Genomic DNA, 14,763 nt, shown 5'->3' on the forward strand with positions numbered 1-14,763 from the left:
TACAAAAATATTATGTAAAACAGAGAGACTACGTAACCATCTTCGTGTATTATATAAAAAGAGGTAATGAATTTGTTAGTTGCACAATTACGCAAGTCTTTTTAACATATAGCATTTGTTTGCATTCTATGTACGTGTAGGTGTGCATTATTGTCATAAATAGTCATTATTTATGTAACTACATGATTTAGCATGATTAATGGTGACTTAATCTTAATATGAAAAAAAATAGTGACTTAATATTTCTTCTAGACTGCTGGACAAAGACAAAACGATGACAACAAAACCATGTTGATGATCCCATCACTTTCTATTTCGCCCCTCTAGTCTTCTTTTGCTTTGTATTTTTCTAAATAATTGTATACGTACGTAATTATCTTTCAATTTTAGTATTTTATGTATACGATATTATTCTATCACTCAAGATCATGCAATAAATCAATCATTGGGTGCTGCCGTGCTGCGGATAAATCAGACACGGACACCCTATTCTGAGTTTTTTTTTAAATGGAATTGATGTATAAATATATCATCTATACCCCATAATCCACTTATTACAAGCTTTTCTCTTTGGAATCATATCGAAATATGTACATAATTTAATTGAAAAGAATAACCAAAATACGTTGTGGATAGCGTGGAACTCATCTACACAGGGGCAAATAATTGCATGTGTACATGTACGTGTTGCCAATTTCTTTTCATTTTTTTTGGTAAATTGTAAAAGACGTGTTGCCAAAGTGATCACTTCTTGTCGCCATAGAGAGAGAGAGAGAAAAAATAGTAATTGATTTCCCCTTAACTTTTTCTTTCATATGAGCCAAATATATGTCTCACGTAACGATGTAAGCTAGTGTCCTAGTGGAGATATATATAATAAGAAAGTGACAATACAAACAAATAATGTAAACAAGTTTTATCATTCGGGACTAAAGAAGATCCAATATTAAACCAAACGTATTCTATCGTTTATCGTTTGTTACGAGGATGAGGTTAAGATTTTAAGATAGTCAAATTAATAGTACAAATAAAATACATTCTTCATATTTTGAAAAATAAATTCAAAGTTCTGTTAGTTAAGTCTGTCAAACCCTGGTCAAGTTACCGATATCATCTAAATATATATCTTCGCCATCTTGAATTTTAAAACTTTGTTTTAGCCTCAAATTTCAAAAGGTGGTTTTCTGTACCTAGAAACGTATTTGGAATTTTCTGAACCTAAATAATATTTAAGAAACGGTACTAAATACATTCATCTATTTAATCAAAATGGGAATCCACCTAAGATGTTATGTCATTGCTCACTATGAATGTATATTGACAAATATTAAAGTAATAACAATAGTAGTGATCATGATAATATCAATTAGGTGATAGGATGCAAAATCCAATCAATGCCCACCTCATGTCTCCTTCATGGAAGTGGATCTGGCAGCATAAAATACAAAGAAACTTAGCAATTATATAAATGCAAAAAAAAATAGTGGATATCTATTTTGTGGTTGCAAATTAGTGGACCTGTATCTATAGATCTCTCCATCTCTCTAGTTTATTGTAATATTACGACATTTTTACGGATACTCTGTTATACTCACCACAAATCTCTAACTCTCAATATATAGTTAAAAAACGGAGGACATGTATGAAACAATAATGAATACAATTTAAGTGGAATAAGTGAGTGTGATTAGTATAAAAGAATTAGATCAAACATCACACAGCGAAAATGAAAAGGTAACTATAAAAAAAGTATATAACTATCAGTTTACATGAATTCAAATGATTATAATGGTTCCTGAATATGAATTATGAACAGATAAGTTTAATTTATTTTATATGCAGAAACAGTTTATAAGTAGTTACTATTTCTTATAATCCAGTCAAAAAGTTTTTTTTTTTCTTATTTTTGTCAACAGTACGTAATAGCTGTTGACAAAAGGTAACAGTGAATTATGTTTGTCAGTTATGAAAATGATAGCAAAAGATAAAATACCTATAAGCTTGCGTTTTGTTATTAGTCTAATGGTTATTCAATTATTCAGGTGTTTACTGTTTACAAAAAAAGCTACAATAATACTAGACATTATGTACAGTAGTAACACGGCATGATATGTATAAAGCATGTGGGATCATTGATGTTGTATGGTGTTGGCGCCAAACTTGGGTCTATGTCGCGAATCTGAAAAGGGTTTGGATTTGGAATATGCTGGTTTGACTTATATATGCGTGAGAGATGATGCATCTTCATCAATCAATCTGTTGGTTAGGGACAGGCCGATCCTGACGTTTTTACTATCATACGAGTTTGAGTTTAATTAGGAGATGACAAAATNATGTACAGTAGTAACACGGCATGATATGTATAAAGCATGTGGGATCATTGATGTTGTATGGTGTTGGCGCCAAACTTGGGTCTATGTCGCGAATCTGAAAAGGGTTTGGATTTGGAATATGCTGGTTTGACTTATATATGCGTGAGAGATGATGCATCTTCATCAATCAATCTGTTGGTTAGGGACAGGCCGATCCTGACGTTTTTACTATCATACGAGTTTGAGTTTAATTAGGAGATGAAAAAATAATTCTATAAGTATCATTTATGTAGTAACGATTGATCTTGACAGTTATTTTGATAGAACTATCGTTTGAACTAAAAGAATTATTTTGGTGTTATGAAGATGTCATGAATATCATGTAGTCCAACATCGCATCATATTTGTGTGAAAACATATATGAATACCCTAATTGTGACTTGTGTGTATACGTTTTCTTCATCTTTTTAAAAAAAAAAAAATTGTGACTTGTGTGAGCCGTTGGACTACATGATATTCATGACATCTTCATAACACCAAAATAATTCTTTTAGTTCAAATGATAGTTCTTGACCTCCTCGTCCTCAATATAAGTCAAGTCAAAATTGTGAGGAGGTCCATATTCGGGGATTCTTGTGTCATATACTCATATATTGTCAGCCTGTTCATGCAAGGAGTTAAAAGAAAATGAAGATAAAAAATGGTAACTACAAGAAACGAACGTCAGTTTAGGGGGTCAATACACCAACAACTAACCAAATGAGCTACCCATAGAAATTATAACTAAAAGTTTTTATTATTTATATTGAACGGGGGGTCAATTGACACCCCAACTCCCAACGTAGGTCGCCAGTACACCGAGGAAACATAATTCAAAGCATGTCCTTGACAATAGAAATCATTAGGTCGGTCTCCATTTAAAACAGTTTGACCTGGCCAGCCATTCTATCTACTACTTGCATATTCTTACAAGTAGAAAACTTGAGGATATACAAAGCTTCACATGTACACACACTTACACACACAAACATATCTATCTTAACATTTTTGAAGTACATTTTTGTGCCATCTTCTCTTATCTTTGTATCCAAACAAGTCTCAACTAAATTCTCTACAATTCTTACAACCAAACACAATCATTTCCTTATTTGATAATATTACTTTCCTAAAATATATCTATCTAATTTAAATAAATATGTTAGATTAAAATATAATTTTCCTTTCATTTTTATTTAATCTTATATATAATTATTTTAATTACTATTCAATACATAAAGTTAATAAAATTTTAGATTTTTTTCAGCATATAATGTGATTTGAATTTTTATAAACGAATATATATTAAAAATTGTCTTAGGATATTTGTAACCAAACAAGTATATCCACATATAGAGTTCGGAATACATTTTTGGAGTACAATAGGGTGTCATCACTTTTTGCCAACTTCGGGTCGGATTTTTAACTAAAATTATAACCAATTCAATTATCCGGATCCTCCTTAAGATTGCCGAATATTTTGGGCTGGTTTTTAATCCATAGCATACTTATTTACATCCAATTAATGTCAATTAATGTCCATTGTATCTTAAGAAATATCTAATTTGCATGCCAAATTTTTAGTACCGAGTTTGACAAAAAGAATTGATAACCAAATTTATGTAATCACATCCTCTTAATCACATCCCTATAATATAGCAACTAATTCAAGATGAATACATCTTAGGAAATATCTAATTTGCGTTTAATAAACGATTACATATTTGGTAAGATCTTATTAGCTTTAAATGTACATTATTAATCCAATAATATCAATTGAGAATTATAATAAGAATATGCCAGATCATTCATTCCTAAATCATAACTAACAAATCGTAAAATGTATATTCTCAACTTGCGAATCAAAAGTTTTTACAAAACTCTACCTACAACCGTTAACAGTATATATATCAATAAAATAATAGACTCGTGGTGTAGCACGGGATAAACCTAGTATATATTATGTTAGCATCAGTGTCCGGGTCAAATCTCTACGCTTGGCGTAACGAATTGAACATGGCAAACAAATTGAGCAAGAAATGATGAAAACGCCCAAATTAATTAAAGTAATGTTGATTTATCCCATCGTAGCTCCGTCTTCTGACTTTTTCCATTCGTTGAATTTGAACCAATCTTTATAACGAAACGATAAGCCAACTTTTCACCAAAACAAACTATACAAGTCAATAATCCATTAATGATGGTCTTCGACTCTTCGTATAGAAACGACGCACATAGTTGCATAGATAATACTACTGGTTACATATACCTAAGTTGATCGATTGAACCGTGAGATCAAAGTTGAAGTTAATTTGCAGCTTCCGATACATATTGTTCTGTTGTAAACAATCACTCAATGATCAGTTTCAAATTTCAAAGATCTATACTTGAAACCCACACTTCTTTGAAAGTATTGATCTAGTAATCTAAACATAATGTAGTGAAGTCTTGAAAGAAAGAGTTGAATCATTGGATCTTGTGGTATTAGTTACAATTGGACTAAAGAAAAAGCCCATGCATATATTTTTTTATTGGAGCAGACCTAATTCTATACAGGGCCCTGAGACTAATCTCAATTCTCAACACTTGACCGCAATTTTGAAACATTATTTTGGCGTTTTAATTACATCATGCGACTTGTGAGATGCCAACCCAAGCCACGTGCTATACGACCCAACCCCAAAGAGGCAAAATAATATATTTTTTTTCTTTTCGTTTTATTTTCTTTAAATTGTAGAAAAAGGATACCTCCATCAAACTAATTATCGAATTTTGGTAAGTTTAACTTTAAATAAATATACTTAGCGTGAGGAAGGCAACTGGCAGAGTGACCTTTATTTGTTTCCTTTGTTGTTCATTAAAATAATTATATTATTTTTTCTGTTACAAAAAAAAATTAAATATCTTTGAATGATTCTTTCGAAATTAACAAAAAAACACTAAACTCATTTAATTTTAAAAGTCTAATTCTGATATAAAATATACTACTAGTTTACTAACCCATCCTTAAATTTTTTTTACATCTTAGATAACAAAGTACAAATTTAACTAATCACATTCCCTTTTTAATTTACTTTAATTTTATTTTTTCTTTTTAATTTTATGTGAATGTAAAAAAAAAAAAAAAACAAGAAAAAAAAAATTATTTTTTGTTGTCTCTCGTCTCTCTCGTTCTTGGTTCAACCGTAGATGTTCGTCGGAAAAATATCCTCGGCTTCAATTTCGTTCGATTTACCCTAAATTCTCGACTACTCTTCGTCAATCCCATACTCTTAATCCAGGTAATATTATTTCTCTTTTTTTCGTGTTTTTGTTTTTGGGGTCAAACTTATTCTCTATCTCTCTTTTTTTTTTCCCAATTCAAAATTTCGAGTATGTATTTAGTAACCCTAGTTCTTTTTTTTTGTTTCCAAAATTTCGTCTTGCCTTACTAGGTTTTTATATGTCGATTAAGCTAAATTAGGGTATTGAATAAAATTGAATCGAATCGAATTTTTGATCCGGTGAAATTAAATTTAGGGTTTTTTTTTTTTTTTGGGTGAATTTGTTTGTTCTTTCATTATTGCTTTGAAATTAGGGTTTTGTGTAATGAATGTAAAATTTATGTCGGTTGCTAAATTTCTTGTGATTTTAGTTGATGATCATAGTGATTATGCATCCACATTTGTTCTGAGTTTCTATTTTCTTCATGGTTTGGATTCATTGCTCTGATTTGTAGGAAATTGGAAGCAAAAGGAAAAGCATGAATGCTTAAAACAGTTTGCGCATTACTGCGAAATGCAAGCCGAGAAGAACCCCGAAGGTCGTCCTATCGATGAGGGCCACATATCAAACCAGAACAGCAATCCTAATTTACTCTCTGCTTCTATCAGTGTTGCTCAGTTTCCTGGTATGTTGCATTTGGTTTATAAGTAGTTTTGGTTTTAATGATTCGTTTTTTTTGAGATGAGCTTGATTTTCCTAATGGAGACTGCAATGTTTATTGTTTTATTTTGGAGAGCAGTTAAGAAGCCGACTAGGCAATGGGCTGCTTGGACGCATCAGGAAGAAGAAAGTTTCTTTACTGCTCTTCGTCAAGTTGGAAAGGTTATCAATTTGTTGAAGTTGAGAATGAGTTTTGGTTTCTTCGTCTATCTGTTGTTTCGTGTGTGACGTTTTCTCTGTGTGTTGGTTATTGCAGAATTTTGAGAAGATTACCTCTCGTGTCCAAAGCAAAAACAAGGACCAGGTTGGTTGCCTTTTTAACCTTGGGGTTTGTTTTTCCTTCACTTGCTCTTGTTGGTGTTTTGCTTTAAGTTTCTCATGGTTGTGGATTTTTTGTTTGTGATTTTGCAGGTCAGGCATTACTATTATCGTCTAGTTAGACGTATGAATAAACTATTGGGTCCAGAACTGAGCCTTGATGCCAAGAATCCAAAGGACACAAATGCTGCAATGCTGCGATGGTACTTTATATATACATTTCGTTTCTATTATGCTTTGTGCTGTTATTGTAGATTATTCGTAAACAAATGATGAACATTACTCTCCATTTAAGGGTTCCATTCGCCTATAATATTTTCTGTAGTATGGTTATGCATTTCTCGTTAGTGACAAAATAATGGTTAGGAAAGGTTTCTTGTTTCTCTTGTGCATTGATAATATCTGCTAGCAACCCCATACATGATCAGACAGTAGCAACTGACCTATATTTCGGACATCATACTATCTTTCGTTCTCCTAGTTGAGATGATCCCACATATCATGATTTCGTCTGTTCTAAAGTAAACATGCTATTTCATGTGACTTGCAGGTGGTCTTTACTGGAAAAGTATAGCTGCAAAGCTTCAAAACTTCATCTCAAACCCCGGAGATTCAAGCTATTTTTAGAGGCCTTGGTTAGTTGGCAAATGCAAATTTCCTTTTAACTCTAAACCATCTTGGATTTGACAAGGAATTGTTTTCAAACTATTGTCTAACAAACCCTTTTGCGTGAAGGAACACCAATTGCTGAAAGACCGCAGAAAGAGCATAAGAAAACGGGCTTGTCAGGGAGAAAATTTCTCTTCTGCTTCCCTTGGAAACATCTCAAGTCATAGCAGAGAAAGAGGATTGGATAACCGTCCATTTAAACTGATTGTCTCCGACGGCCAAAATGTTAAAAAGCTAGGGTCTGGAAGAGCATCTACCAAACATGGTGAAAGCTTAGGTGTCAACCTTGGTGACGAAAAAGAAGATACAGCCTTTGGGAGAGGTGGAAGGAAGCGAAGAAAACAAGGTTCTTTCTCTGCTAGTTTTTATGCATGTTTCGTAGATAGACAGTTTTCTTCAGTCCCATATTGTGTGTGTGTTTCACTTTACAGCGTTCATACAAGTTTTAGAGATCATCTACTTTCGATCTTCCATGTTTATATTAGGTTTTAAGTTGCTATTTAAAAACTTGATGTAGTTCCAAGTTCTTACGTGACTCTAAGTAGTTCTTTCCTTTTCAGCAGGTTATAAAAAATGGGAAAAGGCTGCGATAGATGGGGTCTCCCTGGTTGCTGATGCTGCAGAGCATTTGGAACGAACATCAATTGACAAAGATATGGATGATCAAGAAGGTTTACTTGCTAGTATGAGATAATATTTCATTTTCTTAGATGCATGTCTTTTGAGAACTAACATGTGCAAATTTGGAATTGGGTTCTCTTTTTATCTTAGATTTAGGTTCCACAAGATATTTAACCGGAAAGTCTCCACTTTCTCTGTGCTCATCTAGAGATGTTCCTCTCAGTGATGCGAATATGCAGTTTTCTGCCAAGCTGAAACTTCAGTTGTTCCCGATTGATGAATGTACTCGAAGATCCTTGGAAATGGTAAGCTTCTAATACGAATAAAACTGATTGGAGCAATAATTTTCTAAGACATGAAATGGAGTTTGATCTGTTAACAGGATAAGCACAATCCGCATCTAGAACTTACCCTTAGTAATCGCAAGAAGATATCATCTGTACTGGAACATCTCAATCGCAAGTGGGGAAGCTCAAGTTGTGCGACTGGAGAGCTAATGCTATTTCCTTACAATGCACGAAAAGAAACTATAACGTGCCATCAAAGGTGGACCCATGACTCTTTTCTAAGTGCAGCAGAAGTGCATTCAATGGTCGGAAGTCCCTCGGTTTTCCGCTTAAGGTTTGCTCTCATATTTTCCTAGTCTCGTGCAGGTTTATCTCTGTCCAATTATATCATACAGGATAAACGAAATTAATTTCTTATATCTCTTTGCAGGTATGGTTGGTTTGTCCATGATGCATCAGGTTCTTTTATTTCTCAAGTTCCAACTTCAGATCTTTGCCCTTCACTCGAGGATGACATGAATGTGGATGGGGTCAACGAGGTCAATGTGCTCCTTACTGAATCAGGACCGTTGTCTGTGCATTCAACTGCCGAACAACCGACATCTGTAGAACCCAGCCTGGGTCTAGTATGTGCCTCTGGTGAAACCCATGATCGTCCCGCAGAATATAGAGATGATTATGAACCTGCTTCACCAACTATTTCTCCACTTGAGCATTTAATCAGCGGTAATGCTCAATCAGCAGGAGAATGGGCTGATAGTCTTACTAACATAAGTATAGGTGATCTACTCTCTGATGTGCCCGATGACATAGATAGTGATGGTGGGAATCCACCTGCCACCGAGGGTTCACATTGCCTCCTTCGAGATGTTTCATTTGCCTCTGACTCTTTTGATGCTGCAATTGCTGCTCATATACTAAGACACCAGAACAAGCCAAGTGCTCCACTACCGTTGACTTCTGGCTCTTCCTCTCTATGGGATGATGAAGAAACACGTGATGCCTTCTCTTTCCAAAATAATCGTCTCGCAGATTCCTCCAAGTTGGCTAATGTTGCTTCTCCTCGAGGTGTTGGCAGAGTAAATGGAAAACCTTCTCAATTGGTGGAGGTAACTATATCATTCTCAAACTCCACTTCAACAATTGTTTATAAAAATAAACCATCTGATACAATACTTTCTCTTAGGCTTTATCCGTTGATGAGAAGCTTCCTGACCATGGAGAGCCTATGGAAGAGGGTCCAACAGACCCCCATACGATGGATTCTCCAGGGAAGAGCCATTGTGGGCTTGCGGATATATATTGGGTAAATCTCGAAATCCCATATTTCTTCCAAAGTGAAAAAGCACATATATTCAAAAACTCTTTCTCTTTTGTTTTACTCTTCTTTGCAGCCTGACTCGTTAGGACCACTGGACTTAGACATTAGATCTTCAAAGTATACAGAGGATTTGATCCTCAGTGAGAGCCTCGGGGGTTTGAGCCGTCTGATTGCGACCAGCCTCGATGCCTTTCAGAACTGCTCGCTCTTTGGGTTCGACAACAAGAAGGATAAGTCTAACATGGTCTGAAATGGAACCAAAAGCTAGGGGTCCAAATGTTGATAGTTGAAAAGAAAGTGACTCTTGCCTTTTTTAAAAAGAAACTTTATCACCAACTGATAGGTTCACTGTACAAAAATCTGATGTAAGTTTTAAGTTTTAACTCTTTCTCTCAACACAGTCTTCTGTGTTGATACATGTTTATGTGTACCCTACTGTTGTTATTTACATGTTTATTTGGCTATCATGCCGTTTTTTTTCTTTTGTTATAGAAGTTTCATGGCAAATAAGAATGTCGCAGAATCTTTTAAATTCTTAACAAATTCTTTCAAGAGTTTTGAGTAAAATAACATTCAGGACGCAAAACTTAACTTTCTCATGAATTTAATTTCTTTGTGGGAGTCAAACCATTTGTTTAACTTCATCAAATCGCCATCCAAATTTAAATATCCATTATCTTCTTGATAAAGCATGATAGGACTAAGTTACTGCTTTTCTCTCATTTTTAATATTCTATCTGGAAGAGATTCCAAACGTTTACTTTTCTACACTTGATCAGTCTAACCCAAGGTTTTTTCAACACTAGACTCTTTATATAAAGTTAGGCCATGTTTATAGAAGAACACATGGGGTGTTCTTAGGCATTTTAAAAATGAAAATAATTGAATAGTGGACTTAAGATCAGACTCACTGATCTTATTCTAGAACTGTTCTTGGGTCTGATCTTGTGTGACGTGTCTCTTTTGGATTGGTTGAAAATATATGAAATAAATTTGGACATTAATCTATGTATTAATTAAATAAAATGTTTGTTTTGTTTAATTAATTAAGTAATATGTTTGTTTGTTTTTTTTTTAAATTTTATTTACAATGTTTTTTTTTGTTTCTTAAAAATATGGCATTGTATTTTGAATTTTAGTAAAAGTTTTATAAGTTTGCAATTAAAATGTTATTTTATAAATTTTTATAATTGTAATATGTTTAAGAATATTAATAAACATTATATTATTAAATAGTATTAAACATTCTTAAAATTTTTATTAAACATTAATCTATGTATTTATTAAACATTCTTAAATTTCTATAAGAATATTATATTATTAAATATTAAGATCTTAAACATGTTCTCCCAATAACTAACTTTTTAACAAAAGTTCTTAACTACTGATCTTACATTATTTTCACAATATTTATACTCTAAGAACACCCTAAACTGATCTCCCTATAAACATGCCCTTATAAGAAAAATAAATAATTCAAAACTAGATATGATTGTTGTCTTGATCAAAAGTGTTCAAATTGGTTTAATTTATAAGTTAAAAATAAACATTACACTCTCCACCCTAATAAATGAACCAAATTTCATTTACAATCCAATTTGATTCTTTAAACCAAACCGTCGGATTCAGCTTTTATCCGTAGGTCGAGAAGAACTATGGTTTTGTGTAATTTTAACATTGTTTTTTTTTTTTTTTTACGAAGGATATGCTCTCTCAAGTCTCAATAACGAGTCCTACACAACAATGATGTAAGAGCGCCAAGTTGTCATAACATGACAAATCTCTTTAGTGTGATACACCGCTTTACACTGGTGCCGGACCAAAGCATTTAGGGGCCCCATACAAATTTTTTAAAAATATAGTCATAATTTTCCTAGTATAAAAACTATAGACTAAAAAGAAAAATCAGTTAAACAAAACATCTAATTTTAAAAATATAGATACAAATGTCCTAAAAAAACTGTAACAACCTCTTAAAATTTCTGAAAAGTAACATTTTTTGAGTATTTGGGGGCCTCATTGTATCAAAAAAATTTCCAAAAAATGTGGGGGCCCCATTGCAATGTTTCATTTCAATGGGGTCAAGTCCGGCTCTGCACTGGCCTACTCGTTCACATCACGTCGAGTTCGTACTCTTTACGTGCCCTTCGAATATTCTTCTCCATAATTTTGACGGCTTCTTGTCACGAGATATCATCTTTTGGACGATCAATATGACACAATTACACATATCAATATATCATACAGAATATTTATATATATATTCGAGGCTTCGAGCTCTAATATACATTCATTCACAACACAATCCATATGATAAGAGCAAATTAAATACGCGCCTGCATATATATAAAACAAGCAACCCCTAATATAAATTTATTATATTTATATGGAAGGTTACAACGATATGGATTGTGTTGAATTAGTCGTACGAGAGAAGAAATAAACATGTCTTATCTAAGGACTCAACTTTTATATTTTCTAGCCGTAATTGATATCAGGTTAGTCTGTTTTTAGGTTTAATTTTTTTTTATATTTTTAGCAATAATTTTTTTCTTAGACACCAAAATTATTTTTGTTTTTTCAATTTCAGCTAATCGGGTTTAATTTCAAGAATAATTTTATGAAATTATAGCATGATTCTTTTTATAGCTTAATTCGTAAAGTTTTTCAGAAGTATCTCCATTCAAGTTTTCCACGAATGATGTAGAAAAATAAAATATATTATCTTTAGAAATTCACTTGCACGTTGATAAATATCCACACTCTCAGTCCATACAATCACTCAAAACACCAAGAAAATAAAATTCTTCCCGAAAAAAAAAAAACAATGGAGAGCGCAAAGTCGAGGAAGCCTCATATCATGATGATACCATACCCACTTCAAGGCCACGTTATCCCTTTTGTCCACTTAGCCATCAAACTCGCTTCTCATGGCTTTACCATCACTTTCGTCAACACCGACTCCATCCACCACCACATCTCCACCGCTCGCCAAGGTGACGCGGGGGACATCTTCTCCGCCGCCCGAAACTCCGGAAAGCTCGACATACGTTACACCACCGTGACCGACGGCTTCCCTTTGGGGTTTGACCGCTCACTTAACCATGACCAGTTTTTCGAAGGCATTCTCCACGTCTTCTCTGCCCACGTCGATGATCTCATCGCTAAACTCTCACTCCAGGATGATCATCCGGTGACTTGTTTGATCGCCGACGCGTTTTATGTTTGGTCATCTATGATTTGCGACAAGCACAACCTTGTTAATGTCTCTTTTTGGACCGAACCTGCCTTGGTACTCAATCTCTATTATCACATGGATCTCCTCATATCAAACGGTCATTTCAAATGTCTTGGTAATACTCTTACTCAATCATGTCAATGATATATATTTACCTGATTTAGCAATAATACAATAAAACCTCTATAAATTAATAAGATCGGGACCATAAAATTTTATTAATTTATAGAGGTTTTTATTTATCGATAAATTAATATTTTATTAATTTATGAAGAGATTTTCAAAATTTTATATTACAAAATAAGATAGTTTTGTTCTCATTCATATTTTTAAAGAATTTTTTTAATTCATATTTTTTAATTTTAAAATTTTTTAATTTAGAATTAAGATAAAAACGATAAATGTTAGAAGTTCAGAGTTTAGAAGAAATTGCTACTAGTATCATTCATTGTAATGATGAAGTCGAAGAATATATTGCGGTAACTTTAGAACCAATTATATGTAAAGAAGCAATTATCGCATTTAGGACTTTCCACAATTTTTAGATGCAGTTTGGAAAAAAAACAATAAAAAAGATTAGAAATGAGCTCCAATAAGAATGTAAATTCAAGAATATGCAAACAACAATAGAGTCATATTTCACTAGATTTTCTTATATATATATATATGTTAATAATATTTGATTATTAATTTATGATATTGATGGACCATATTTTTACATAGGATTTTCAAAAATATTATTATCTTCTTAATTTATTGAAATGTGTTATTTTTTACACCGGCCCAACTCGGAACCGAAAAATTTTATTAATTTATAGCGAGTATTAATTTATAGAGTATTAATTTATAGAGGTATCCATCTTCTAATATTGTCACAAGTCACATAGATAATTAGAAATTTTTGTTTATTATCCATAAGAAAATATGATTTTTAATTTGTATTTTTGTTGAAGTCGGAATTATCCTATATATAATCATCTCTTATATATCCGTTTTGAATTTTACGGCAGAGAATCGTGAAGACGTGATCGACTACGTACCAGGGGTTAAAGAAATAGAACCAAAGGACTTGATGTCATATCTTCAAGCAAGCGACAAAGACGTAGACACTAATACAGTGGTCTATCAAATATTATCCAAGGCCTTTAAAGACGTCAAGAGAGCCGATTTCGTCTTATGCAACACCGTGCAAGAGCTCGAACCAGACTCTCTCTCGGCTCTACAAGCCAAACAACCGGTTTATGCCATCGGTCCGGTTTTCTCAACCGATTCGGTTGTCCCCACAAGTTTATGGGCGGAGTCAGACTGTACCGAATGGCTTAAAGGCCGACCAACCGGGTCGGTCCTATACGTCTCGTTTGGTAGCTATGCACATGTTGGTAAAAAAGAGATCGTTGAAATAGCCCATGGGCTTTTGCTTAGTGGGATAAGTTTCATTTGGGTTTTACGTCCGGATATAGTCGGATCCGTCGTCCCGGATTTTCTCCCGGACGGGTTTGTAAACCAGACCCAAGATCGAGGTCTCGTGGTCCAATGGTGCTGCCAGATGGCAGTAATTTCAAACCCGGCCGTGGGAGGTTTTTTCACACATTGCGGTTGGAACTCAATTTTGGAAAGCGTTTGGTGCGGTTTGCCTTTGTTGTGTTATCCGCTTTTGACGGATCAGTTCACGAATAGGAAGCTTGTGGTCGATGATTGGCGCATTGGGATCAACCTTTATGATGATAATAATAATAAGAAGACTATCACAAGGGACCAAGTCTCGGCTAACGTAAGGAGATTGATGATAAAAGGTGAAACTTCAAGTGAGCTGAGAAACAACGTTGAAAAAGTTAAACTTCATCTCAAAGATGCGGTTACAGCCGTTGGATCTTCTGAGACGAATTTTAAATCGTTCGTTGTTGAGGTCCGAAATAGTATAGATACAAAGTTGTGTAATGTTGTTGTAAATGGTCTCGAAACAAGTCGATCAGACTAAAGCTATTTAAACATATGTAAATCATCGACATAAAGTTCACTTTTTTTTGGTTATTATAT

At 33.6% G+C, this 14,763-nt stretch overlaps 2 protein-coding genes across 3 annotated transcripts; both read left to right on the forward strand.

The window, feature by feature from the left end:
- LOC104782115 (TSL-kinase interacting protein 1-like) lies at positions 5,446–9,970 on the forward strand. Of its 2 annotated transcripts, none has more exons than XM_010506942.2 (13): positions 5,446–5,629; positions 6,067–6,237; positions 6,352–6,434; positions 6,529–6,576; positions 6,684–6,793; positions 7,141–7,225; positions 7,326–7,605; positions 7,820–7,930; positions 8,031–8,185; positions 8,263–8,501; positions 8,598–9,276; positions 9,354–9,473; positions 9,562–9,970. In XM_010506942.2, the coding sequence occupies exons 2-13, from the start codon at positions 6,126–6,128 to the stop codon at positions 9,736–9,738; spliced, it is 2,199 nt and encodes a 732-aa protein (XP_010505244.1). In that variant the 5' UTR covers positions 5,446–5,629; positions 6,067–6,125; the 3' UTR covers positions 9,739–9,970. The 2 variants fall into 2 exon arrangements, with proteins under 2 accessions (XP_010505244.1, XP_010505245.1); XM_010506943.2 differs by having other exon boundaries at positions 7,823–7,930.
- Positions 12,155–14,762, forward strand: LOC104782117 (UDP-glycosyltransferase 86A1-like). The gene is made up of 2 exons (XM_010506946.2): positions 12,155–12,841; positions 13,737–14,762. The coding sequence occupies exons 1-2, from the start codon at positions 12,316–12,318 to the stop codon at positions 14,702–14,704; spliced, it is 1,494 nt and encodes a 497-aa protein (XP_010505248.1). The 5' UTR covers positions 12,155–12,315; the 3' UTR covers positions 14,705–14,762.

Source organism: Camelina sativa, chromosome 4 (assembly GCF_000633955.1).
Source record: "Camelina sativa cultivar DH55 chromosome 4, Cs, whole genome shotgun sequence".
Classification (NCBI taxonomy): domain Eukaryota; kingdom Viridiplantae; phylum Streptophyta; class Magnoliopsida; order Brassicales; family Brassicaceae; genus Camelina; species Camelina sativa.

Bases quoted from the DNA above. Each gene is read 5' to 3' on its own strand.
- LOC104782115 (XM_010506942.2), top strand. From the start codon at position 6,126: ATGCAAGCCGAGAAGAACCCCGAAGGTCGTCCTATCGATGAGGGCCAC. The intron at 7,226-7,325 runs GTTAGTTGGCAA...TTTTGCGTGAAG, and splicing joins AGCTATTTTTAGAGGCCTTG to GAACACCAATTGCTGAAAGA. The intron at 9,277-9,353 runs GTAACTATATCA...ACTTTCTCTTAG, and splicing joins AACCTTCTCAATTGGTGGAG to GCTTTATCCGTTGATGAGAA.
- LOC104782117 (XM_010506946.2), top strand. From the start codon at position 12,316: ATGGAGAGCGCAAAGTCGAGGAAGCCTCATATCATGATGATACCATAC. The intron at 12,842-13,736 runs GTAATACTCTTA...ATTTTACGGCAG, and splicing joins CGGTCATTTCAAATGTCTTG to AGAATCGTGAAGACGTGATC.